Genomic DNA, 25,735 nt, shown 5'->3' with positions numbered 1-25,735 from the left:
TGTTCTTTCCAATCAAATGGCTTTAATTAGTAAAATCACAAGCACCATGGAGAGACACACCGACAGCTGGCAGCTTTGGCACAAGGTCAGCAAAGAACCAGACCTGATCCCCCAGCCCAAACAACTGGCGTTAACGCTGGAGTGGGGGAGCTCGGGTAGGCAGACCCCCCCCACACAGATGAGGAACGACCTCTGCAGGCCCACCACTTTCCTCAGATCCAGCAAAGGAGCTGCTCAGCATCAGCCCACCCTACCCATTGGGTCTTAGGCTGGCAGCCTGCCCCTTGCAATCTGTCCCATCCCCCAACAGGATGCCAACCTCCCTATGCCCAGACATCCACCAGGCAGAGGCCTGGCCCATCAGGGTTTCTCTCGCTCCATGACTGGCTCACAAAGGGACAATGGGCTGCTGCAGGTAGGCGGGTGAGGGCGGCACATTGTCCTTGAGCATCGACCCCCTGTTGGTAGCCACCGGCCCCTGACCGCAGCAAGCTCCTGCCTGGGTGATGGGGCCAAGGCCAGAGAGCTGGAGCTGGAGAATGGGGATCTGGAACGCGAGTCCCCATTGAGGCTTTCTGATGTGCTAGAAGATATTTCTCCACCCCCTGAGATGGGGCCAGTCCTCCAGCCTGGGACTCTAGGCTGCCACGTGCAGCAGCCTATCCAGGCACTGTGCTCTGATTTGCATTCACCAATGCAGTGATTAATTAAGACAGCAATTAAACCCTCTTTGCTGGGCAGTGACAGTCTGGGGCACTCGGGAGGAAGTGCCATCCCAGCTGCTTTCCTGCCCCAGGGAATGAAAATTCATAGCATGGTCACACAGACAGGGGACTTGGGCACCCCCTCCCCCCACAGCCCTGCTGCTAGCCCCAGTATGGCTGGGAAACACCCACCCCTGCTGAGCCAGACTCGCCACTGCCAGCTCAGAGCTGATTCCTGCCTGGAGCTTTCGCAGCAATTGGCTTTAGCCCCAAACCCTCTTTGCTGGGCAGTGACAGTCTGGGGCACTCGGGAGGAGGTGCCATCCCAGCTGCTTTCCTGCCACCTCCCCGCCCCCGGTGGTTTAATGACAGTAGGCGGCAGGTACAAAGCATCGCCCAGCCAAGGCTCCGAGAGCAGCACACCAGGAGCCTGGGGGAATGATCATCCGGGGAAGGGAGGCACACATTGTTCAGCTGACTCACCCAAGGTCTCATAGGGAGTCTGGGCTAGAGCCAGAAGTGGAACCCGGGTCTCCTGAGCCCCAGTCCAGTGCCTTATCCGCTAGGTCACCCTGCTTGCAATGCCTGCACCCACCCACAGCTACACCCGCTTCCAGATCCCTGCTCTGCCTGGGGCAAGTGGTGATGCTTAGCCCTGGGAGCAGGGAGAGCCAAGGGGGCCCAAGGGAGGGGCAGGCTGCCCAGAGGGTGCCCCATGGCCCTGGCCCATCCCTGGAGGCGGCTCTGCAGAGATCTGGGGCTAGGAGTAGCAGGGAGAGGGGCTCTGGGGCCTTGGAGGGGTTGGGATGGACAGCTGCAACCCTCCCCCCACCCCGTATAGACCCCAGGACCCAGGCCTACCCCGTTGGGAGGGGAGGGCTTGCATTACTGCTGCAATGTGGTGAAGAGGTAAATGCCTGGCAGGGGCATGGGGCATTCGAGGTGTATTCCCCACCCCCCAGTGCAAGCAATGGGAGAAAGCCCAGCATGTCGTGCCCCCCCCCCAGCTTGCAGAGCCATGGGCTGGAAAGCTGGACACCGGGTGTAATTCCATAGGCTCCATGGATGGGCTCAGGGGACCTGGAGCACAGGCAGGGACACAAGCTTCCCCTTCCCCCGGACACAACAGGCACCTGCCCCTCTGGGCTGGCACAGCTGGGTAGTTCTGCACATGGTGCTGCCACCAAGGAACCCTGGAGTCCTGCCCATCCCCAGGCAGCTGCTTCTTACCCGAGCCCCTGTATGTCCATTGCCCCCTGCCCCCATGAATTTTCACTCCCCGTCTCTCACTTTAGTATCCCCCACCTCCTGCTGTGCCCCTCAGCCCTCCGCCGGCAGAGGGGGGACGCTGGCCAAGGAGGAGAGGAGGCAGGTGTAGATCTCGATGCCCCGCAGAAAGACTCGCTCGTTGAGGTACTCGTTGTGGTCGTGCAGCAGTACCGGGGTGTGGTTCATGGGGGAGAAGCCGAGGGCCGGGTGACCAGCCTGCAAAGCAGTGAAAGGGGAAGTCACTGCCTCCACACAGAGCCTAGCAGCTGTATCAAACTATATGGGGTCCAAGGAGTGTGGAACCAATTAGGGGGTGGGGCTGGACTGAGCCACCTGCAAACAGGGGATCAAGCTGTGTATTCCCCGCCCCCCACTGACATTCAACCCTGTGTGGTGCCCCCTCCTGGCCAGCCCCGGCATTACTGCATTCCCACCCTTCACTGGCACTGGCCCTTGTCCCATGCTGGCCTGAACTGCGGGGGGCCGTGCCAGAGTCTGCAGTGGGAGGTCTGGCTCATTCCAGCAGGGGGGCTCCTATGCGGCAGGGCAGAGGTGGGCAGCGATCTTCTCTTTTACCAGGTTGGCACCACCCAGACCCCACATTCTCACTGCTGGGAAAACAGCTTCCCCTCAACCATCCCTGGGCTCCTTCCCAGCCCCACTGCCTCAATACCCCCACCCCCATACATCTGAGACCGACCTAGCTGAAGTTCCAAGGACGCTGTTTCCTTAAGAAGAAACAATGTTTGTAGCGGGCCGGGCACAAGGCACTACTGTAATACAGTTAACCAATGGGAAGGATAATAATACAGAACATTTACAGAGCAGCGCTAGCCAGAGACTCTCAAAGCACTTCCTGACAGCAGGTCAGTTCCCATTTTACAGGTGGGGAAACTGAGGCAGGGGGCGTAACCTGCTCTAGGGAATCGGTGGCAGGGGCAGGAATAGAACCCACGAGTCCTGACTCTCAGGCCAAGGCCATCCCTTGGATAACGGAGCAGAGTCAGAGACCAATTAAATTAAGATAGAGAGCAAGAGAAAGAAAAAGGGGGTGGGGAAGAGGCCGGAGGAGAGGATGGGAGAACCAGGGAGACCCAGCCAGAACCTGCAGGACAGGCAGTGGGCAGGAAAGGAGGCAGACCGGGGGGAGGCGCCAGCACTCACTGCTCGGATAAAGCGGCTGTCTGTGCCGGCCGGGAAGATCTCACGCTTCAGCGTAATGTGCCTGTCAACAGAGACAGAGCCCGGGTGAGCCACACTCCCAGTGCAGCTATTCTCTCCCCCGCCAGGGGGAGCCAGGGCCTGATGGGGAGGCAGGGACAGAGGGCAACCCCATGCGGCAGAGCTGGGGAGGACCATGTTTAGCTTGCCCCTGCACCCCAGGCCTGGCTGAGAGGCATCCGCTTTTGCAGAGCTTCCAAGCCCCTAGATGAGCCCAGCCTGCCGGCACTGTGCCAGCAGCGTGGCTGGGGGGATAGCCATTTGTCATAGAACCACAAAAGATTAGGGTTGGAAGAGACCTCAGGAGGTCATCTAGTCCAACCCCCTGCTCAAAGCAGGACCAATCCCCAACTAAATCATCCCAGCCAGGGCTTTGTCAAGCCAGGCCTTAAAAACCTCTAGGGAAGGAGATTCCACCACCTCCCTAGGTAACTCATTCCAGTGCTTCACCACCCTCCTAGTGAAATAGTGTTTCCTAATATCCAACCTAGACCTCCTCCACTGCAACTTGAGACCATTGCTCCTTGTTCTGTCGTCTGGTACCACTGAGAACAGCCGAGCTCCATCCTCTTTGGAACCCCCCTTCAGGTAGTTGAAGGCTGCTATCAAATCCCTCACTCTTCTCTTCTGCAGACTAAATAACCCCAGTTCCCTCAGCCGCTCCTCGTAAGTCATGGGCCCCGGCCCCCCTGATCATTTTCGTTGCCCTCTGCTGGACTCTCTCCAATTTGTCCACAACCTTTCTGTAGTGGGGGGCCCTAACCTGGACACAATACTCCAGGTGTGGCCTCACCAGTGCCGAATAGAGGGGAATAATCACTTCCCTTGATCTGCTGGCAATGCACCTACTAATACAGCCCAATATGCCATTGGCCTTCTTGGCAACAAGGGCACACTGCTGATTCATATCCAGCTTTTCATCCACTGTAATCCCCAGGTCCTTTTCTGCATGAGAGTCACACTCACATGTCTCTGCAGGCCCCACTGAATGCCTTCCACCACGGGTCAGACTCCTCGATGCAGGTCACTGTCTGATCCATACATTTCTACATCAAAGGAAAGAGGGGAGAGTGTTAAATCTTCCTGGTGGGGGATGGAGGGAGGAGGCTGGGGTGGCGGCAGAGCAAGGGGGGTGGGAGGCCAAGAGGCTCGGGGGCAGCGTGGGGCAGGAAGGTGGGGGTCCATCTGGGATGGGCTGCACAGGGAGGGTGAGGGCATGGAGGTGCCCAGCCAAGTTACACACACCGAAGCAGATTTCAAGGGGTGGTTCCAAGCCCAGCTCCTCAGTTCCATGCCGTACCTGGTAGAACTTGTAGGTGACACCCTCTCCAGCTGCCCGGCACCAGACTGTGAGCTGCTCCTCAAATGCCTGCAGGAGAGGGGGCAAACCAACAGGGGGCGTGAGTGAGGGGGGGTTCTCTCTCAGGTCCACGCCATCAGCCCTTGTTCTGCTTCTCTGATGCCTCCCAGAATCCTTTGTGCTGCTGCTTTGCCCCAGAGGCACTGCAGAAACGATGCAATGCATTGTGGGATGTTAGCAGCGAGTCAGCGTCAGATCTAGACTTCTGGCGGGCACTGCTGTGGCGATGGCTGACAGATCAAGATCTCCCCCAAACCTGGGGGAATGTGCACCCCACCCCCTCCCTGGGGGAACGGGACCCCTGCCAAAGCGGGCACCGTACCTGCAAGTTGACAGTGGGCGGGATGCGGATGTCGAAGCCGGCGGACAGCTCCAAGGGCACCACATTGAAGGAGACGCCCCCGCTCAGCATGGTCATGTTGAGGGAGGTGACGTCGCCCAGGGTGAGGTGCTCGTCACACTTCAATCTGCAGGGGGGGGGGGGGTCATACCCAGCATCTGTGATCTGTGTCTGTCGGAGCCTTTCAGCCCCAACTACTCCCCTGGGAAAGGACTCTGCACCCAGACCAAGGGGAGGGCAGAGCTAGGTCCAGAGATATGCCTCGCCTGGGCTGGGGCCATCAATGTGACATCCACGTGCACTGACACACAGTGCCAGGACACGCGTGGATCGCTGGGACGGACACGCTCTCTGCCACGTGGAGCCAGGCCCTGGATCCTGCTCTCACAATAACGCTCCCTGTGTCCCCTGCCTGGATCTTAAAGCCCCCTACTGAGATCAGTGTATGAACCCTCACGCCCCGCCCACTCCAGGAGGCATGTCAGGATAATCACGGCCATTTCCCAGATGGGAACACTGAGGCACAGAGCAGTGATATGACTCGCCCCAGGACACAGAGGGAGTCCATGGCAGAGCTGAGGACAGAACCCAGGAGTCCTGAGTCCCAGGCCTGTGTGTGTCCCCCTAACCCATCCTCTGGAGCTAGGACGTCCACCTTCTCCCTGCAGACCAAACGAGCCACAAATTTCATGCGGCGCTGCCTCTTACCTCTGCTTCTCACTCTCTCTGAACTGCAGGAGGGAGGTGATCACTCTGTTCTGTGGTGGGAACAGGGGGTGTCAGTGTCCTGACCAGCGTATTATAGCTACATCCCGGCTCTCCCAGATGCCTGCACCATCAGGACAAGCAGCTCTGCCCTTCACCCAGGGCTGCCCAGAAACAAACCAACCAGCTCCCACACAGGAGCCACAAGGGGCGCTCTGACTGAGAGAGGCTGGGGCTGACGTAGCCAGGAGCTCCCCCCAAAGCCAGTGCTCCTGCCCCACTCCTCATAGTGCCCCCTGCTGGCAGAGGCTGGGGTTGGAATGGCAGGGATCTCCCCTGCACCTGGGAACTCTACACCATTCCTTGTTAGAGAGAAGCTGATGGTCTCTCCCTTGGTGCAAGAGGACTGCAATTCACTCTCTGTCACACTCACTTGCCCTTTCTGCCGAGAGGGCAGGTGGGTGAAGCCAGGGTGGGTGGCACTGCAAGTCCCTCACCCCCCAGAAGAGGGCGCCCTCTCCTACCAACTTCTCAGCAGCCGTGTTCTCAATGAACTGGGATCCATGGCCTGGGTTCCCCTCGCATTTGACTTTAATCCCTGCAAGTGCCAACGAGAGGGGGAGACGTGTTAGAAGAGAGGGGAGAGAGAGAGTGGGTGAGCCTGGCACCCAGACACCACAATGATGGGTATGTTAGAAACGCACAGATAGACAGAAACAAAACGAGGGGACATGTCCTGGACCCTACTCACACCAGACGCACTTCTCCCCGTAGAACACAGTGAAGGTGTCCGTCGGGTTGGCCAGGCCTGGGGGAGGGAAAGAGAAGACAGGTCGCTGTGGTGGAGTGGGAGCCAGGCAGCCACTGCCAGCTGCTGCCGTGGCAATGCAACAGGGGAGCCGCTGGCTGCCATTAGGGCCTGGGGGGAAATCTCCAGATCCCCAGCCCTGCCCCAATCAGGCACCATGAGTGCAGAGGACCCAGCCACTCAACATCCTTCACCCATGAGACAAGTACCTGCCAAGACAGGGTGCGAGGCTGGGCCCTGGGCTGAGGGAACATGCCTATGCAGGACGCCACCTTTATCCCCACCACGAACCCTTCATGCATCTCAGCCCATCTACCGCCTAATGGCCAAGCTCATCTCTGCAGAGGGGCCGGCCGCCAAGGCACAGCTTAGTCCCTCCCTGCCCGCCCTCCCCTCGCACAGAGCACTCCCACTGGCTCCTCCGCCATCACACCCAGGGAGTCGCACCTTCATCCAGGGCGAAGCCAATGTTGAGAGCCTGGAACTCGGGCCGCTTCACAAACAGCTCCATGCCCTTGAAGCCCCCGATCTCTTCGTCTGTGCTCAGGGGAAGGGCACAGAGTTAGTGGCCGCCAAGTTCTGCTGGGCCCCACGGCTGAGCCAAGCCCTCCCTTTCACCCCAGCTAGTGGCACAGTCAGAGCACCCCATGGCAGACCAGGATCCGTGGCAGCTTCTGGCCAGTCCAACTCCCACAGCAGCCAGCTTGCGACCGATGCAAGGCAGGGGAAAGTAGCTGTTTTCCCCAACGCTGGCATTTCCAGGCCCCAGCTGTCTGCCATCTCATGGGAACTACTCAGCTCATGGCGAGAGTTTAGAAAGCGGGGGTGAGGGTAATGCTGGAGCAGTGGGAGGAAGGGCCACCATCAGTGCTTTGCCAAACGCAGCAGGCATCAGTGGGACTGAACTGGGGTCTGCAATCTCTCCAACCTACCCCAAGTAACAGTTCCCTGCTTTTCTCCACCTCCTTCCCCAGCGTTCTCACGCTACCTTGCCAAAGCTCCCCATGAGAGCCTAGAGCCTGGCACAGAGTCACCCACTCCAGCCTGCCTTAAATGCAAGAAAGTCTGTGGAGCAGGGCTGAACAGTGAGTGAGGAGGACATGTCAGGGCCTGGACCTGGACAGTGCTTTCCAGGCCAGGAGCTCAACATGCTTTACTCCCACCCATGAACATGCTCAAGGCTTGATGTGCTTGGTTTCTCCATGTGTTTCACTCCCAGGAACGCACTGGTCAGGGGAGTCCCAAAGCTAAGGAAGAGGCGGGGCAGCTCCCATCTCTAGCCCCACCTTCTCACCCCTTCCAGCCAAACTCATAGACTTTAGACTCATAGACTTTAAGGTCAGAAGGGACCATTATGATCATCTGGTCTGACCCCCTGCATGCTGCAGGCCACAATACCATCCCTACCCTTCCCTTGACTCTGCTGATGAAGTCCCAAATCCTGTGTCTTGGTGACTTCAATTTTCAGAGAACCCTCCTGCTAGCGATTCCTGCCCCATGCTGCGGAGGAAGGCGAAAAACCTCCAGGGCCTCAGCCAATCTACCTTGGAGGAAAATTCCTTCCCGACCCCAAATATGGCGATCAGTAAGACCCCGAGCATGTAGGCAAGAGTCTCCAGCCTGACCCTTGTTAGTCATTATACTATTTACCTGCTATTGCTCGGTATTCCCCACCAATTATGTTTTACCATTAAACCATTCCCTCCATAAATTTATCTAATTTAATCTTAAAACCAGACAGGTCCCTCGCCCCCACCGTTTCCCTCGGAAGGCCGTTCCAATATTTCACCCCTCTGACGGTCAGAAACCTTCGTCTAATTTCAAGCCTAAACTTCCCCACTGCCAGTTTATATCCATTCGTTCTCGTGTCCACATTAGTACTAAGCTGGAATAATTCCTCTCCCTCCCTGGTATTTATCCCTCTGATATATTTAAAGAGAGCAATCATATCCCCCCTCAGCCTTCGTTTTGTCAGACTAAACAGCCCGAGCTCCTCTAGTCTCCTTTCATACGACAGGTTTTCCATTCCTCTGATCATCCTAGGGGCCCTTCTCTGCACCCGTTCCAATTTGAGTTCATCTTTTTTAAACATGGGAGACCAGAACTGCACACAGTACTCCAAATGAGGTCTCACCAGCGCCTTGTACAACGGAAGCAGCACCTCCTTATCCCTACTAGATATACCTCGCCTAATGCATCCCAAGACCGCATTGGCTTTTTTCACCGCCACGTCACATTGTCTACTCATAGTCATCCTTCGGTCTACAAGGACCCCTAGGTCCTTCTCCTCTTCCGTTACCTCTAACCAATGCGTCCCCAGCTTGTAACTAAAATTGTTGTTAGTCATCCCTAAATGCATCACCTTACACTTTTCACTATTAAATTTCATCCTATTTCTGATACTCCAATTCACAAGCTCATTCAAGTCTCCCTGCAGAATATCCCTATCCTCCTCCGAATTGGCAACGCCTCCCACCTTCGTATCATCCGCAAACTTTATCAGTCCACTCCTGCAATCGATTCCGAGGTCAGTTATAAATAGATTAAATAAAATGGGTCCCAAAACCGAACCCTGAGGAACTCCACTGGTAACCTCCCTCCAACCTGACAGTTCACCCTTCAATACGACCCGCTGCATTCTGCCCATTAACCAATTCCTTATCCACCTCTGGATTTTCATATCGATCCCCATCTTTTCCAGCTTAACCAATAATTCCTCATGGGGTACAGTATCAAACGCTTTACTGAAATCCAGGTATATTAGGTCCACCGCATTTCCCTTATCTAATAAGTCCGTTACTTTCTCGAAGAAGGAGATCAGATTCGTTTGGCACGATCTGCCCTTCGTAAAACCAGCACCTTGCACACTACAGATGTTAAACTAACAGGCCTATAGTTACCCGGATCACTTTTTTTCCCTTTCTTAAAAATAGGAACCACATTAGCTATTCTCCAGTCTAACGGAAAACCCCCGAGTTTACAGATTCATTAAATATTATCGCTAATGGGCCTGCTATTTCTCGCGCCAATTCCTTCAATATTCTCGGATGAAGATCGTCCGGTCCTCCCGACTTAGCCCCATTAAGGCGTTCGAGCTTTGTTTCTACCTCGGATACGGTAATCCCCCATTCTGTTTGCCCCTCTGCCACGGTGCTAGTATCCCTAATACCTTCACTGGCCTCATTAAACACCGATGCAAAATATTCGTTGAGATATTGCGCCATGCCTAGATTATCTTTAATAAGCGGCACCGGAGGCAGCAAACAGGGCGGCTAACAGGGGAGTTTGAGAGGGAGTTCTCATTGGAGGAGAAGGTATCTGTGTTTGTGTCTGTCTTTGTTGTCCTTGTGTGTTTGTAGAGGCCTGCAGGGGCAGGGTGCTGGGAGGGACGCCGAGCCCTGATTAGGGGGCGGGGCTTGGCTGTGTAGGGGGCCCATAAAAGCGGCCTCCCAGCCAGGCAGCGGCACAGCTGCGAGCAGCGGCACCGGAGGCAGCAAACAGGGCGGCTAACAGGGGAGTTTGCAGGGGGAGGTAAAGGGGGAGGCAGGAGGGCGTGGTGTGGTGTGTGCTCTGTTTCCCCAGGTGCTGTGGGCAGAGACTACAGCAGCCATGAGCCAAGCAGCAGCAGACGGAATGCAGATGGCAGCATGTGGGAGCTGTGGTATGTATATAGTCCTAGCAGGGGACCTGGAACAAAGGTATGTGTGTATGAAGTGTCGCCTTATAGTGTTACTGGCGGAAAAGATTAAGGGGCTGGAGATGCAGGTAGAGACCCTGGTGGAGTTTAGACGCGGGTTTGAGCAGCTGATGGAGGATAGGCAGGGCAGGGCTGGAGGGGAATGCTTTAGGGTGGAGGAGGAGGCAGTAGTAGATGGCAGCGAGAGGGGAATGGAAGGGGGAGAACAAGGGAAGTGGAAGCATGTGACTGTGAGAAGCAGGCCAAAGAAAAGAAGGGCCAGTGAGGGGGGAATAGAACTCAGGAATAGGTTTGGGTGTTTGGATAACGAGGTGGAGGGGCAGCAGGTGGTGACTGAAGGTGGGAGGGTGAGGAAGAAGAGAAGGGCGGCTAGTCCAAGAGAGAGAGGGGAGGAGTCAATGGAGACAGCACCAATTCTGGGCCCCCGTAGGATTCAGGAAGGCATAAGGGGCAGCATAAGGGAAGATAGGAGCAGACGCAGGTCAGGACTAGAGGGATCAGAGACTAGATTACTGATCGTACTGTTACCAGGCAACGGCAGGTGTATGTAATTGGAGACTCTTTACTGAGGAGATTGGATAGGCCTGTGACCAGGGCAGACCCGGAGAACAGAAGGGTGTGCTGTCTCCCGGGCGCAAAGATACGCGATGTGGACCTGCGGTTGAAAAGGATCCTAAAAGGAGCAGGTAAGAACCCCTTGATAATCCTTCATGTAGGAACAAATGACACAGCTAGGTTCTCGTTAGAGAGAATCAAGGGAGATTATGCCAGGCTGGGGAAGACGCTCAAGGAGATAGAGGCTCAGATTATCTTTAGTGGGATTCTGCCTGTTCCAAGGGAAGGGCAGCAAAGGGCTGATAGGATTGTGAGGATAAATAGTTGGCTAAGGGAGTGGTGCTATAAGGAGGGCTTTGGGATGTATGGCCACTGGGAGGCTTTCGGGGACAGACACCTGTTCTCGCGGGATGGGCTTCACCTGAGTAGAGAGGGAAATAGACTTCTGGGAGGGAGGCTGGCTCATCTTATCAAACGAGCTTTAAACTAGGAAGTTTGGGGAGACGGTTGAGAGATGCACAGTTAATCTCCACGCCAGATTCCAGTATTGAAAAGCTGAGTGAAATAAGAGGAGACATAGCCGGGGAGATGAGATTGGACATAGGAAGGACAGGGGGGACGGACACAAAGAGGCCCGCAACATATAGTGTTACTAATGGGAGACAGGCTAAACGACATACATTAGGGTGCTTATACACCAATGCCAGAAGCCTAGGTAATAAAATGGAGGAATTGGAGCTCTTGGTCCGAGAATTGAAACCAGATATCGTAGGAATAACTGAAACGTGGTGGAATGACAGTCACGACTGGAACACAGGTATGGAGGGGTATGTGCTGTTTAGGAAAGACCGGAACACAGGTAAGGGTGGCGGGGTGGCATTGTATGTCAATAGTGAAATAAGCTGTAAAGAAATAATAGTGGATGGAATAGATAACACGGAGTCCGTCTGGGCAATACTCACACTGGGTAAAAGGACTACTAGAGCCTCTCCAGGGATAGTGCTTGGGGTGTGCTATAGACCGCCAGGATCGACCCAGGATATGGATAAGGAACTATTTAATGAATTTAGGGAAGTAAATACTAATAGAAACTGTGTAATTATGGGGGACTTTAACTTCCCGGATATAGATTGGGGAACAAACACTAGTAGCAATAATAGGGCTCAGATGTTCCTAGATGTGCTTGCTGATCAATTCCTTCATCAAGTGGTAGCTGAACCGACGAGGGGGGAGGCCATTTTAGATTTGATTCTGGTAAGTAGTGAGGACCTCGTTGAGGAAGTGGTAGTAGGGGACAACTTGGGCTCCAGAGATCATGAGCTAATTCGGTTTAAACTAAATGGAAGGAGTAACAGAATTAAGTCAAAGACTAGGGTTTATAATTTTAAAAAGGCCAATTTTAACAAATTAAGGGGACTGGTAAGGGAAGTGGATTGGGCAAACGTATTAATGGATCTAAAGGCAGAAGAAGCCTGGGATTACTTTAAGTTAAAGATACATGAGCTGTCAGAGGCCTGTATCCCCAAAAAGGGAAAAAGATTATTAAGCAAGAGATTTAGACCGAGCTGGATGAGCGACCGACTCAAAGGGGCGATTAGGAAGAAACAGAAAGCGTACAAAGAGTGGAAGAGGGGAGGGATCAGTAAGGAAACGTCCCTCTTCCACTCTGCCCACAGCACCTGGGGACGCTGAGCACACAACACGCCGCGCCCTCCTGCCTCCCCCTTTACCTCCCTCTCAAACTCCCCTGTTTGCTGCCTCCGGTGCCGCTGCTCGCAGCTGTGCCGCTGCCTGGCTGGGCAGCCGCTTTTATGGGCCCCCTAATCAGCCAAGCCCTGCCCCCAACTCAGGGCTCGGCGTCCCTCCCAGCACCCAGCCCCTGCAGGCCTCTTCTCCTCCAATGAGAACTCCCTCTCAAACTCCCCTGTTAGCCGCCCTGTTTGCTGCCTCCGGTGCCGCTGCTCGCAGCTGTGCCGCTGCCTGGCTGGGCGGCCGCTTTTATGGGCCCCCTAATCAGCCAAGCCCCGCCCCCAACTCAGGGCTCGGCGTCCCTCCCAGCACCCAGCCCCTGCAGGCCTCTTCTCCTCCAATGAGAACTCCCTCTCAAACTCCCCTGTTAGCCGCCCTGTTTGCTGCCTCCGGTGCCGCTGCTCGCAACCAGCTGGCCATGAAGAGCGGCCAGTCACTTACCGGGCACGAATGTCATGTGAATTGTTCGGGGGAAGCGCTTCCCCTCGGCCTTCAGCCTCCGAATGGCCTCGATGTACCTGAACAGGGAGAGACTGGTCAGGATGCTGGATGCGCCAGGTACCTGCAAGAACCTTGAGCTCAGGCAGTGCTCCAGGCCAGGCGTAAGATGCATGGACGGAGCTGCACCCTTAGATTGCAGCCAGCACCAGCACCCCCTGGTTTTCCCGCACCTGATATCAGCCAAAGATTAAGGGGCCTAGTGTGGAGCAGGTAACATATTGGGTGTCCAGGAATGGGGGGCAGGTGTCACGGAGCTTTGGCCACTCCAGTCAGCCAATGCAGGGAGCAGAGCCCCCCAGCCCTGTGCTAGTTATATGTCCAGGCAGATACAAGCTGGGACAATATATAAAGACCTCAACAATAAGAGGCATCTGCTGAGCTTTCAGGATCTCCAATGTCTACTGCATCACGCAGCTATTGGCAGGGATTGCCAGACCGGCCCAGCCTACCTAGCCCAGTCACCCGTTTCCAGCTGTGACCAGCAGCTGCACAGCCAGGGGCAAGACGCCCAGCATGGGACAATTCCAGAACACCTGCCCACTGAGCTCAGGGGAGTTCCTCCAGATTTATGCCAGTGTAACCAAGATCAGGATCTGGCCCGAGGGTTCATAGCGAGCATGAGTCAAGAGGGATGGAGCTGTGTGCAGAGGGGGACGTTCAGCTCCATTCGATTGCCCCAGAGAGGCAATGGAGAACTAAGACAAGACAGAGAATGGAGGAGGCCGGCTGCACTCACTGGATGGAGACACACTTCATATCCTGGGCCCCGCGGGCGTAGATGTTACCCTGAGAGTCCTTAAAGGCTTCGAAAGGGTCGTGGGTCCAGTGCTCCTGCAGGGAAGAAACCAGCACTGAGTGTCACAGAAGGGTTCCCCATGGGGAGCGGGCGCTGCAGGAGGGCATGAGCACAGTCCGGCTGGCTCCCAGCATGGCGTCCTGACTTTTCCATGGAGGAGAGGGGCAGGACAGGAAGCTGATCTCCCCGCACCTGATCCCCATCCCCATAAAAGAAAGGGACAGCACCCTGTTTGGGAGATGGAGAGAGGCCTGGTTTGGAGGGATGAAGCATCAAACAGGGCTGATGTGCTAGGTGGCACCTCAGCCATTAGGAGGTAGATGATGTGGGAGGGGGCAAAAGGGATGGGAGTATGATTTAATGCCAGCCTGACAGTGCTGGAGACCGAAGGGCAAGACAGACACAGTATGGGCAGCTGCAGGACAAGCTTCTCCAACGCACTGCTGCCAACACGCCTCTGTCCAGATCTGAAGGGATAGGAAAGCAATAATGGACAAGACCAACCCCCACGCATGCAACCATGTTAACAGGAAATGCCCTGTGCAATTTCAACAAAATAGCGGGGCCTCCTGCAGTGGGGCTTCTCAGGACAAATTGGACTCCAACACACCCATTACAAAGAGCAGGTGCACGTCTAATCGAGTACAGTGAGAGCCTAATGCAGCCCATAGGAAAACAGGACTTCATAGTAAGTAACCCCCAAAATAATAAAAGGTAGCAACTGAAGTTTGTGGTGGTGGATGGTGAGCGCCAGAGATCCCTCCTGGAGAATACAGCCAGACAAGCCAGGGTTCTGATCAAGGGGCAAGCATCAGAACTTGATAGCCGCAGTGCAAGAAGCAAACGAGGGAGTCCCGTGCACAATGGAGACAATTTTAAAATAATAAGGTGACTGGCTCCAAAGGCAGCACTATCCCAGTGAGCATCTTTTTCCATCGCAGCAGAGAGGCGAAGGGCTAAATGGGGCCTTGGATCAAACCAGTCTCTCAGCTTGAAAATTAGCACACAGCGAGGGTGAGGGAAGGGGCAGCCCCAAATGGAAGCGGAAGGCGTTTTCCCTGGGCAGACCCCACTGCTTGCAACAGCAATCCTGACAAAGAAGTGGGCTGTAGTCCACGAAAGCTTATGCTCTAATAAATTTGTTAGTCTCTAAGGTGCCACAAGTACTCCTGTTCTTTTTGCGGATACAGACTAACACGGCTGCTACTCTGAATCCTGACAAAGGCTCACAGTTCCCCGCATTCTACTGTAGGTGGCGCTGTGTTTGCATTAACAAAGGGTGCAGATGGCATTGACACGCCGCAGGTCCTCAGCAGAGACGGCCCAGGTCTCCCTCCGGCCCAGCAGTGCCCCTGGGCATCCTCCTGAGCTGCTGAGAAACACTCTGCAGAGGGACACTCCCGTTGCCCCTCTGGACAAATAAGCGCCCCCTGCCCACCCATGGGCAGCAGCCAAATCCCAGCTGTGAGCCCCTCCCCACACACACACAGCCCCTCACCTCAAATACCGGCACGACATCTGTGTGCGAGTTCAGCAGGATGGAGCGGAGCTGCGGGTCCGTGCCCTGCCAGGTCATGATGGTGACAACCCGGCCCGGGCACACCTGCGAAGCAAAAGGGAGTCTGTTACAGCGGAAGGGCATGCTCCACCCTGCTGTGGGTCAGGGAAGCTGGGAGACAGAAGGAGCTGACGGAGCAGCCCCTGGGTGGGGAGGAAGGGGAGGGGCAGCGGGGTTCGCATACAACATGTTGCAAAGGGAGGGGTTGTTTCGCCTGGGAGGGAGCAGATTTCAAAGGACAAGAGACTCCTCTCCCTTCTAGGAGGGAGGAAGGAGGGTCTCACAGACAGGGCACTGGACTGGGAACCAGGAGACCTGGGCTCTATTCCCAGCTCTGCCACAGACTCCCTGAGTGACCTTGGTCACATTGCTGCATCTCCCCAGTGCCTCAGCTCCCCATCTGTGCTATTGGGATTACAACTCCCTGCCTCAGAGGGGTGCTGCAAGGAATAAATCCATCAGTAACTGCGAGGCACTCGGATGGCGATGGGGCCCTCCGAGCAACTGGATCGAGAGATCCCAGGCAGGACGCAACCGCCTCCCATAAAGACATCTCAACTATGGAGGGCTCCCAAGCCATATCCAAATGATGCAGCTGGGAGCTTGAAGACCCGGAAGGGGATTTCCTCCTCCTTTCCGAGCTGCCCTGGATCAAGAGAACACAGCGGAGTCACTCGATTAATGGCTGATAAACGGGCACCCAATCAAAAGGAAACACTTCTTCCCACTGGGCAGGGTCAGCGTGTGGGACTCATAGCTGCAGAGGTCAGGGAGGCAAACCCTCACCCTGAGCAAGGATGCCAGAAGCTGCAGATAAGCTGAACCCCAAAAGGGTGACCCAAAAGCAAGGAGCTCCTGGGTTCTTGGTCCACTAGGAACTGCACCAAGACCCCCCATTTCATTTCACTGAAGAGTCACTGGACAGCAACACCCTGGATTGCTGTGCCTGGAATGAGAAGCGCTAGAGAAGGGTAGCGTGTTACCACAGGAGTTGGTGAACAAGCAGGGAACGCTCTGTACCCCCGGAACCATCCAAAACCCCAAGCAAGGGTCCTTAAACACTGATCTGGGCCACCCCAGAGAACACTAGACAAAACTGATGAGGGCTATGGAATCTCAGTAAAAAAATTCAACAGCAAATGCCAGTGGCAGGAGGCCTTGAAAGAATATGGGCTCAGCAATCACTAAAACTATTGAAATCCAGGCACGCTCTGCATCTCTGAATGGCTCTGGGGATCTAGCCAACACACACACAACCGAGATCCTGTCTTCAGGGAACTTCCCCACGTTTTTCCTAACCCAAGTTTCTGCCGGTCGGGATTCCTGCGCCGACAAGCTGGGACAAGTCACAGAGAAAGTCATGTCACCCCAGGCCTCCTCGGAGGAATGTGACCTTGCTAAGTCCCAGTCTAATTACAGCACATACAGTCGGGATGGATCGACTCAAAAATAGACCGAGAACCTGTAATAGCAGATTAATGGACTGGCCAAGTCTGCAGGGGATTACCGACAGCAAGGGATTTGTACACCAATGGAAACAACCGCTCGCATCGTCACATTTCGCAGGGTCTCTCCTGCTATGAACAGAGGGCAAACAAACAGCACCCTGGCCTGTCCTGGACTCCCAATGCAAGGATCAAGAATCAAGGGTCAGAGAGGGTAGCCTCTCCTTGCCCAGAACTCCCCCTAGAGCCAGCTAGAGTGCCACGCATGGGAGGGCTCCTCTTCCCAGTCCTACAGGTACTTGCCAATGCAGCACAGTGAATCTCTGGAGTAGGGGCCAGAGGGTGTGCTGGCGGGAGGACTCACGGGCCTAATTATTAATATCGATACTGTTTTATATCTACACTGGACAGTGCAGGTTGGGACGAAGCACATGGAGTGCACCACGGAGCAGATAAAGGGCCAACTGCTGGTCTCACCAGTGGAAATATGGAGCGACTCCACCGTCTCCAGACTTGCACTGGGGTAATTGAGGTCAGACTCTGTCCTGGTGTATCTAGGACGGACCTTCGCTTCGCTCTACCCAACAAGGCTGAGGTTTAGCTCCTGGTGGTGACCAGTGGCGTAGCCAGGTGGAGGGAACAGGGGGAGCAATAAAAAAAAAAGGCACCACCCACTGCGGTGCTTTTACTCACCCGCTGGGTGCTCTGGGTCTTCAGCGGCGGGCCCTTCACTCGCTCCGGGTGTCTTCGGTGGCACTGAAGGTCCCGCCGCCGAAATGCCGCCGAAGACCTGGAGAGAGTGAAGGTCCCGCCACCGAAGACCCGGAGCGCCGTCAGGTGAGTAAAATAAAAGCGCTGCAGCAGGTGGCGCCTTTTTTTTTTAATCACTCCCCCGGGTGAGTAAAAAGGCGCCAAGAAATTGACAAGGCGCCACTTGTGCTCAGTGGGGGAGCGGACACTCTCTCCCTAGCTACGCTACTGGTGGTGACCCATGTATTCACTCCACGCCGGAGGACACTAATGACAAGGTGACTCTTCCATGGGTGCAGGTGGGATGGATTCCAATGCGACATGCTTAGGTCGCTCTAGCCGTCTTTACGGGGATTAATTGCAACTGAAAGACCGGCATCTGCAGACAGGAGTCCTTTGGTTACCCAAAGAATGAGTCTGGCACAAGCAGTGCAGGCCAGCTCCATGCTGCTGCCAATCGCCTTCAGCCCAGATCTGGAAGGACCGCCAAGGGCAAGGGACGTCCACCCTGGCAGTGCCCGCAGGGGTACCAAGGAGTGCTCATTGCAAGGCTGAATTTGGTGATGAGGACACGTCCACTGAGAACTTGGCTGAGACCCACCAATTCTTTTTAAGATGGGAACCGCTGAGCGATTTACTCAGTCATTCCCTGGTTTGCTGGGATCCTCCCGGAGGATCCCAGGCTATAGCACTGTCAGTGCCACTTTAGCATTGGAAAGGGGTAAGGTGAACAACCCAGACCTCTCTGGCAGGAAGACGGCTCCCCAGTGAATGGGATGCATTACGTTTCTAACTCATGCAGCAAAAGCAGATACAAAAGCGCTCGTTGAGGCGAACGAGCCCAGACACATGGTAAAGGGGAGTGTCTCTGAGGCAGGCCTTGGTGCGGAAACATCTGCCACCTGGCAGTACTGGTGGAAGCACCGTGACTGGAGCTGTGCTGTACAGAGGATGCCTAGCGGGGGGGCACCCCAGACACCCCCTGGTGGTTTCAGGCTCGGACAGATCGGGAATGAATTTCACTGTGGGGGCAGAGGAGTGGGTGGGTTCACTTTTCCTACCTCCACTTTCTGACACCCCAGGCCAAGCTCAGCTGCAATCCGCTCCAGGAACCGCACAGCCACATCTGAGAGAGGGAGAAAGCAGGAAAGTTACAGACATTCAGCTGGAATCCCCTTGCTGTTTCCTTGCACCTGTTGCATCTCTCCCATCCGGGAATCCCCATCCTGCACTAGGAAGGGGCTGTCTCCACACTCTAGCCCCTCCCGTCTCATCTCCAGAGGCCCCTTGCCACAAGGGGGAACCCTTTGGAGCAGCAGTGCTGCAAGAACATCAAGCGCAGACTGCACAAAGGTGGTCATGCCCAGGCTCCAACCTGGTGAATAATGTGGCACGCAGTCTATGCGGTCGATAGGCAAGTGCCCGGTCTATACAGCCAAGCACACAACTCCCAGCACCGCGCTGTCAGTAACGGAACACGATTGCAGTACTAAGCCCCAAGAATGGATGTATTAGCAGGCCTACCATCAACAATCTACTCATACAGCCTCTGCCACGGCTCAGAGATCTGCCACATAACACGGCAAGGCTCAGCTTTCCACTCTGTAAAGCGCCTAGCACAAGAAATTCCTGATCCCTGGCTGGGGCCTCAGGTGCTGCTGCAGCTGCAGCACAATCATAATCTGCCACTAGGAAAGCAGTTGGGAGGAGGACTTACAAATAATAGAGCAAAGGCTTTAAAGAGACGTTGAACATATTTAATAGACTTTAGCCCCCCAGGTTCTCAGGATTTTGTCAGGCCCCTAATCCCTGCTGCTTCTCCCCTTTGCCCCATATGCCCCCTCTGCTCCTTTAGCTGACACCATCTGCGCCAACGGAAGTGGTTCTCCCATCAGCAAAGGTAATCCACCTCCCCAGGAGGCGATAGGGAAGTCAACAGAAGTATTCTTCTGTGGACCTAGCACTGTTTACAATGGGGGTTTGGTCAGCTACACAACACCATTCCAGGGTGTGGATTTTTCACATAGTTAAGCCTGCATAGTTAAGCCGACCTGATTTTCTAGCGCAGGTCAGGCCTGTGTCTTCACTAGACCCTCAGTACAGCAAGGGGAGTTCTTTTTTGAACCCTGTTATAGTCTTGGCCTTCCCAGCATCCTCTGGCAAAGAGTTCCACAGCTTAACTGTGAGTTGTGTGACGAGATACTTCCTTTTGTTTGTTTCAAACCTGCTGCCTCTTAATTTCATTTGTGACCCCTAATTCTTGTGTTATGAGAAGGGGTAAATAATACTTCAATGAGCTTTGGATCAGACCCTTGGAAGGCATCTCCTCTGACACATGCATGCACAATCACACACACACACTAAGTTACTAACCCACAGCCATGTTACATGCTGGTTTAATGAGAACTATATTTCACTCGATATAAAACTAAAGCTCCCAGTCCATCCAATATGAGGATTAATACAGCACCAGCTATAGCTTCAACTGGGTTTGGCTAGCCAACTCCAACAGGGGGAACCCACATTACAAAAAGATCATCTGTCTTAACTCTGTTGGCTCACGGACTGGGCAGATGCTGTTGCTGGACCCAAGATTCAAATCCATCTGCTCTGTGACTGATTAACGTTCGGAACAAGGGGGAGATGTGGCCCCATGTGGAAGAGAGCTCCGAAATGTGGACTTTGTGCAGTAGCTGAGTCCAAAGAGCAGCCACGTGCCTCTTAGGCAGACAGACCAGTGTGAGTGAGTGGGGGGTGGAGGGATCTGATCTGGCCACATTTTCCATCCACTTTGCCCAGGCATGAATGACAAGGTGTGATGCAGTAGAGAATCAGTCTAAGCATCATCCCAGCTGTGGGTGAGACAGGTGGTGTAGCAGCTCCTGCAAGGAGGTTCCCAAATCCCAGGGGCAGCAGAAGGCGCTGTTCAAGGAAGGCTGTTCCACAGGCTGGAATTTCAGTCCCCATCTCACATTACCAGGGAGTTTCCCATTCTAGAGGCCAGCATGAGCTGTGAGGCCTCTTGGCTGGGTTGCACGATCACTAACAAATCTCACTAGGACTCTTTCTGCCTCCAGGGAGCCGCTCATTTGCCAAGGTTCAGGGAACTTTCCGCCAGTGTCGGAGAGATTAGCATACAATTTCAATGTGAATTGCCCCGCCCACTCCCACCCCTTCCCCAATGCCCCGCCCACTCCATTTCGACTGCTGTCTTCTTTTTAAGGTTGAACATCTGGCTGGTAATTTTGGTTCTTTGATGAAGTGGGTTTTCACCCCCTCCCCCAACACTCAATATTTTCAGCATTCACGTGCCATCAGCGATGGAGGTCTCAGGCTTTGCACCAGGTGGACCCAGCACAGGCAGCAGCAATGCTATCCAGCTTCCCTCACATTGCACTGAGCACGGGCCTGAGCCCTGAGCTGGCGAGGCAGGACACTTCAGCCCCCATGGCCCAACTCCACCTTTGGCCAGTTGCGAGGAGGCCAAGCAGAGCCAATGGTAGGGGTGGTTTGGGTGACATGGACTCCTCTGGATTCACACCCACCAATTCGCTTCCACCCACGAGCAGGTGTCTTTGCAGGGAGGGGATGGTTTTAAGAACTAAGTGGTTCTACCAGATGATCGCGGATTCCTCGTCAGACGATACAGGGTGGCACCCTTGTCCCGTATTCTGCAGGAGAACAGCTGGGAACAAGAGCCCAGCGACGCTCCAGAAGGGTGCTGAGAGCTTTGTGCCCAGCATGTGAGGCAAGAACGTTGCCACTGGCCGTCGCAGCAGCGAGCCAGTTGTCTGGCCATCTCCCTTGCTGGCTGGCGGCATAACCCTCCCCCAGTGCTCATGCTGCCTCAGCAGCTTGCCCTGGTAAAAGAAACGGAACCAGCCTCCTTACCATAGTTGGGCTCGGGCTGGACTGTCTTGAGCCTCAGGTACTCTCGAAAGAGTGTGACTGAAGGATGCTCCCCGGGATCCTGGCCTCTGACCTTCTCCCCTGTCCTTTTAGAGTCTCCCTCAGGCAACATGATGTCCATCTGCTGGGGTATCGGGGCCCTGTGAGGAAGGAGAGAGGATGCACAGGGGAAAGGGATAAAATGGCCATCCTGAACAGCTGTGAATAGACTTTGTCATCAAATGTACTGGCCAAATTTCCCCCTGGCATGACTCCACCATCTCCAATGAAGCAGCTGTATGCAGCAGGGCTGAATCTAGACCTGTATGTGTAAGGGGAGCGTTGGCTTGGGCTTTCAAAGCTTCCCCATCAAGATTCATTCCAAAGCCACAGCACCACATCCACACACAGGCACGTCCCTCCCAAAGCTCTGCCTGACGTCAGCGGCTTAACTTGCTAGACATGGTGCCACCAACACGGGGAAGCAGCCAGAATCCCCACCTGGGATCGTTCCTCATGACAGCAAGTACCCTGGGAGCTTTGGAAGGCAGCATTGTGCCACCGTGCCCAGGAGGAGCTGCCATGGTATCTGTGGTGGGAGGCAGTTAGCGCTAGGGACAAGAGGATGCTAGAGCTGCTTGTGGGACTGGCCCCCAATCCCACTCACCAGCTGGAGTGCTGGAGCAGGGCAAGCCCCAAACCCCACTCCCCGGTGGGAGCTCGAGGGCTGGATTAAAACATCTGGAGGGCTGGATGCAGCCCCCGGGCCATAGTTTGCCCACCCCTGTACTACAAGGACTGGGAGTCAGGACTCCTGGGTTCTATTCACAGCTGTCCCACTGTGACACTATGGCAATCCACTTAGTCTCTCTGTGCCTCAGTATCCCCTTCTGCAGACGAGGATAAGGGTAGAAGTAGGACGCTGGGTTTAGCAGAGGTGAAAGGGAGCTAAACAAGGGGGTCTGGGGTATGTCGGTACTGTGGAGGCTAGAAGTGGGGTGTCTGGGTGAGTGGGAATGAGGGAGGGGGTGGAAGTAGGCATGTGTATGAGGCAGGGGTTGGGGGAAGTGGGGGGTGTGAAGAGGTATGGATGTTAGGGGTCCGTGGGGGTAAGGGTAAGTGTGGGAATGAGGGCAGTCTAGATTGGCTAGGAGTAAGAGGGGTGGGTGGGATACATGGGGGTAGGAGGGTGTCTAGAGTGGGGGGCTAGGGGTCAGTGGGGTGCAATGGGGCAGGCATTGGCGGTAGCCTGGCATGGGGAGGAGGAGGATGTGGGGGGGGGCTGAAGGTCGGGGTAAGGAGAAGTGCAGGGAGGGTGGGGAGTTAGGGGTAACTGCACTTCTTGGGGGTGCATGAGAGTAGGAGCGTGTATGGGGTGAGAGGTGGGAGGAAGGCGCATGCCTGGATTGGGGGAAGTGCAGGTCTCTAGGGCTGGGTGGGGGTCCCGTTAGGGGTCGGGGTACGTGGGGTAGGCAGGAGCACGCTCGGATCAGGGGTAAGTGCAGGTCTCAGGGGGTCGGGCAGGAGTTTGGGGGCAGCCCGGCTTGAGGAGTCCGGCGCGCTCGGAGCGGGGCCGTGCCGGGGGGGGGGGGGAGCAGAGCAGTGCCAGGCCCCCCACGCGGCCCCTGGGCGCTCCCGGCTCCAGCTCCGGCTGCCCAGCCCCAAGTAAACATGCGGGGAGCGGGGGAGGCTGCCCCGTGCGCTCCCCGCCCCGGCCGGCCGCCGCCCGGGCCCTACCTCTGCGCTGCCCCCCAGCTCCGGCCGCCGCAGCCTGCTCCGCCCTGGCTCTGCGCTCAGTGGCACTGGAGTGGGCGCAGCCTGAGTCCGCCCGCCCGGCCGGCCGGCCAATCCCGCCGCAGCCCCTGCCCCGCTCTAGGACAGCCCGCAGGCAGCCGCCTCTCGCCGGGGGCAGCAGGGAGGGGGGCAGCCCCCCCCCCCCAGGGTACCAGCAAAACTTGGGGCTGGACCCCTGCGCGCCCAGCCGTGGGGCATCTGCAGGATCGGGCCCTTGCACCCCAAACCCTGCCCCCCAGGCTGCTCAGGACTTAGGGTGCAGCCTTTTCCTTACACTCCAAAGTCCAAGGCGATTGCACAGCTCAAGATCGCAGTTCCATCAGTGCTGCAAGCCAGAGCCATTCTTGCTTTGCTCTCACCCAGTGTAAAGCCGGGTACAGCCACTGGAACCAGTCTAAGAGGAGACTCACACCCTGGGTTTAATCCATTGATCGGATTGCTGCTGAGGTATTAGCATTTCTAGTGCCGCAGGTAGCGTTTACAATCCCCACGCACAGGCCAGGAGCCCCTTGTGCCAGCGCTATACAAACAGAACAAGAAGATGGTCCTTGCCCCACCATTTACAATCCAACTCCCTCTCTTCTCCACGCGCTCTGTTCTACACTATAGACAGCACCAAAAAAGCATGTTTGCTTTCATTAAAAGCTAGAGATGGGCCCATAAACAGGAGCCTTTTCCGTGAACCCCCACGGAGCTTCTGTGGGTCCAATAAAAAAAGCCCTGGTTCCAGACTGCTGCTGGTTTTGCAAGCCCAAACCCACCCCCCTCTGCTCCTCCACCCACATTTACCATTTTCCCCCCAGAGCTTTTTTTTGCAGTCACCCCAGAAACTTTTCTGCTCAAACAGCTGGGCAAAAATAAATCCAAGCTGACAAGTCCCACTTCAGCCTTGCTCAGCTTTAAGGCAGGCTTTAGTTTCTGGAAACAAAAGCCCAGTTTATTCAATACTTTTTTTCTATAATGAAAAACAAGGGAAAATAAATGACATTTGAATTGCTCTTCCACCTGACTGAGGTGCACTGGGCCCTGCGCTTACACACATGATAACAACAATCAGCACATGAAGCGTTAAACAGATTGTGCAAGCCAAACCAGGCCCCAGTCCTGCAACTATCTCGCCCCAGAGACCCCTGCACTTCTTGCGGGTCTCTATTGATTTCAACAGGGCTCAACGCAGCTGCAAGATTCCCTCTATGCACATCCAATTGTAGGACTGGGGCCTAAAATCTTACAAAGTTACAGTCTCATTTTTAGCGTGGCCCAGCTAGCCTAAAAATACTCTTACAAAATGTCCTACCTCTGTGAATAACGTCTTCGATTACTGCCAAATGAAAGGATTTTTCAAATCCACGTTTTCTTTCACCATGTAAGAACCTTTAGTTGCTCCCATCAGCTTAACTATTTGTTAGTTTCACTTTCAGATTCTCCTGGCCCCTCCTACATTGTTTCAATCTCTGGGGGAAGGATTACACAATATTGCCAACCTAAAACATTAAACAATCAGGAGTCCAGCAGAACACCCATGTGATTGGTTGAAAAAAATAAGATTTATTTTTAAAACAACACATATGGGTGTTTTTTTTTTTATTTGTCTGCTGGTGTTTTGAGCTTTCAGGGTGCACTCAGGTCACATTTGCAAACTTTTTTTTTTTTTTAATGAAAGCTGAGATGCTCAGATAATCATCTGACTCCAGGACCTGGGACTTCAAATAAAATCACAAGAGGTGTCAACGATTTTTTTCACCTAAATCAAATTTTGATTTAAAAAAAAAAATCATGAATGCATGTCCGTTAACGTGAGGCTTTGTCAGACCTTTTAAAAATAATTATTATGCAATGTCGGGCCTAATCCAGATGGAATATTGGGCCAGGTCTTGCAAACACTCCCATGGGACTACTGGGGAGAGTAAAATTATTCGCACACTTAAGAGTTTGCAGGATTGGGGCCTATAGGGTGATCAGATAGCAAGTGTGAAAAATCAGGACGGGGGTGGGGGGTTATAGGAGCCTATATAAGAAAAAGACCCAAAAATCAGGACTGTCCCTATAAAATCGGGACATCTGGTCACCCTAGGGGCCTAGGTCCCTTTAAGGAACCGAAACCAAACCTCACACTCAACACAATCATCATTGCAACAAGGAGCTGCATCATCTATTTAATGCATAATCTTCTCACCCTAGAAACACTCCGAGACTTGATTCCATGAGACATTTAAAATCTCATTCATCAATATTTTACAGATCTCGCTACTTTCCCCTGCTCATGAACTCCACACAGCAAAGGAGGTTGGGCACACTAAGAACAGCTGAATTACTGGGGCACCAGACTTAGAAAAGCAAATTGCACATTTGTAAATCAAGGCAAAACTGTTCCATGTGGACCCACTTTCCACGCCTATATCCCTGTCTACACTAGGAAATGACCCATGGCTGACAACATGGTACCGGTGGTAGAGCTGTACCCTCAGGAATGGATGATGAAACGGTTTAGCTCCATCTACCTTAGCAGCTGAATAGTTTTCATCCCCAGTTGAGAATACACCAGGCAGCAGGGTGGGGAATCCATGGTTAACGCTTTCCTAGCATAGCTAGAGC

The 25,735-nt window shown here is 54.6% G+C and overlaps 1 protein-coding gene across 2 annotated transcripts; it reads right to left on the bottom strand.

The window, feature by feature from the left end:
- Positions 1-24,537, bottom strand: ACY1 (aminoacylase 1). 2 transcript variants are annotated; one of them, XM_054034050.1, is made up of 15 exons: positions 24,438-24,537; positions 21,350-21,507; positions 18,520-18,584; positions 15,204-15,308; positions 13,646-13,740; positions 12,850-12,926; positions 6,855-6,944; positions 6,351-6,407; positions 6,124-6,197; positions 5,603-5,652; positions 4,877-5,021; positions 4,495-4,563; positions 4,161-4,240; positions 3,138-3,198; positions 1-2,189 (listed from the first exon to the last, which is right to left on the bottom strand). In XM_054034050.1, the coding sequence occupies exons 2-15, from the start codon at positions 21,486-21,488 to the stop codon at positions 2,025-2,027; spliced, it is 1,272 nt and encodes a 423-aa protein (XP_053890025.1). In that variant the 5' UTR covers positions 21,489-21,507; positions 24,438-24,537; the 3' UTR covers positions 1-2,024. The 2 variants fall into 2 exon arrangements, with proteins under 2 accessions (XP_053890025.1, XP_053890023.1); XM_054034048.1 differs by lacking the exon at positions 24,438-24,537 and adding an exon at positions 23,084-23,191.
- Positions 24,538-25,735: the final 1,198 nt, after the last annotated feature.

This window comes from Malaclemys terrapin, chromosome 7, assembly GCF_027887155.1.
Source record: "Malaclemys terrapin pileata isolate rMalTer1 chromosome 7, rMalTer1.hap1, whole genome shotgun sequence".
In the NCBI taxonomy this organism is placed as follows: domain Eukaryota; kingdom Metazoa; phylum Chordata; order Testudines; family Emydidae; genus Malaclemys; species Malaclemys terrapin.
Note: the sequence above shows the minus strand (reverse complement) of the source record. Positions and strands in the feature narration are given on the sequence as shown.

What these genes read in the sequence shown, in the direction of transcription:
- ACY1 (XM_054034050.1), bottom strand. Translation starts at nt 21,488, where the DNA reads ATGGACATCATGTTGCCTGAGGGAGACTCTAAAAGGACAGGGGAGAAG. An exon ending in TGGCTTCGCCCTGGATGAAG is followed by an intron (nt 6,408 to 6,854) that starts GTGCGACTCCCT and finishes TCCCTCCCCCAG; the next exon opens with GCCTGGCCAACCCGACGGAC. An exon ending in CGGGGAGAAGTGCGTCTGGT is followed by an intron (nt 6,198 to 6,350) that starts GTGAGTAGGGTC and finishes TGGCACTTGCAG; the next exon opens with GGATTAAAGTCAAATGCGAG.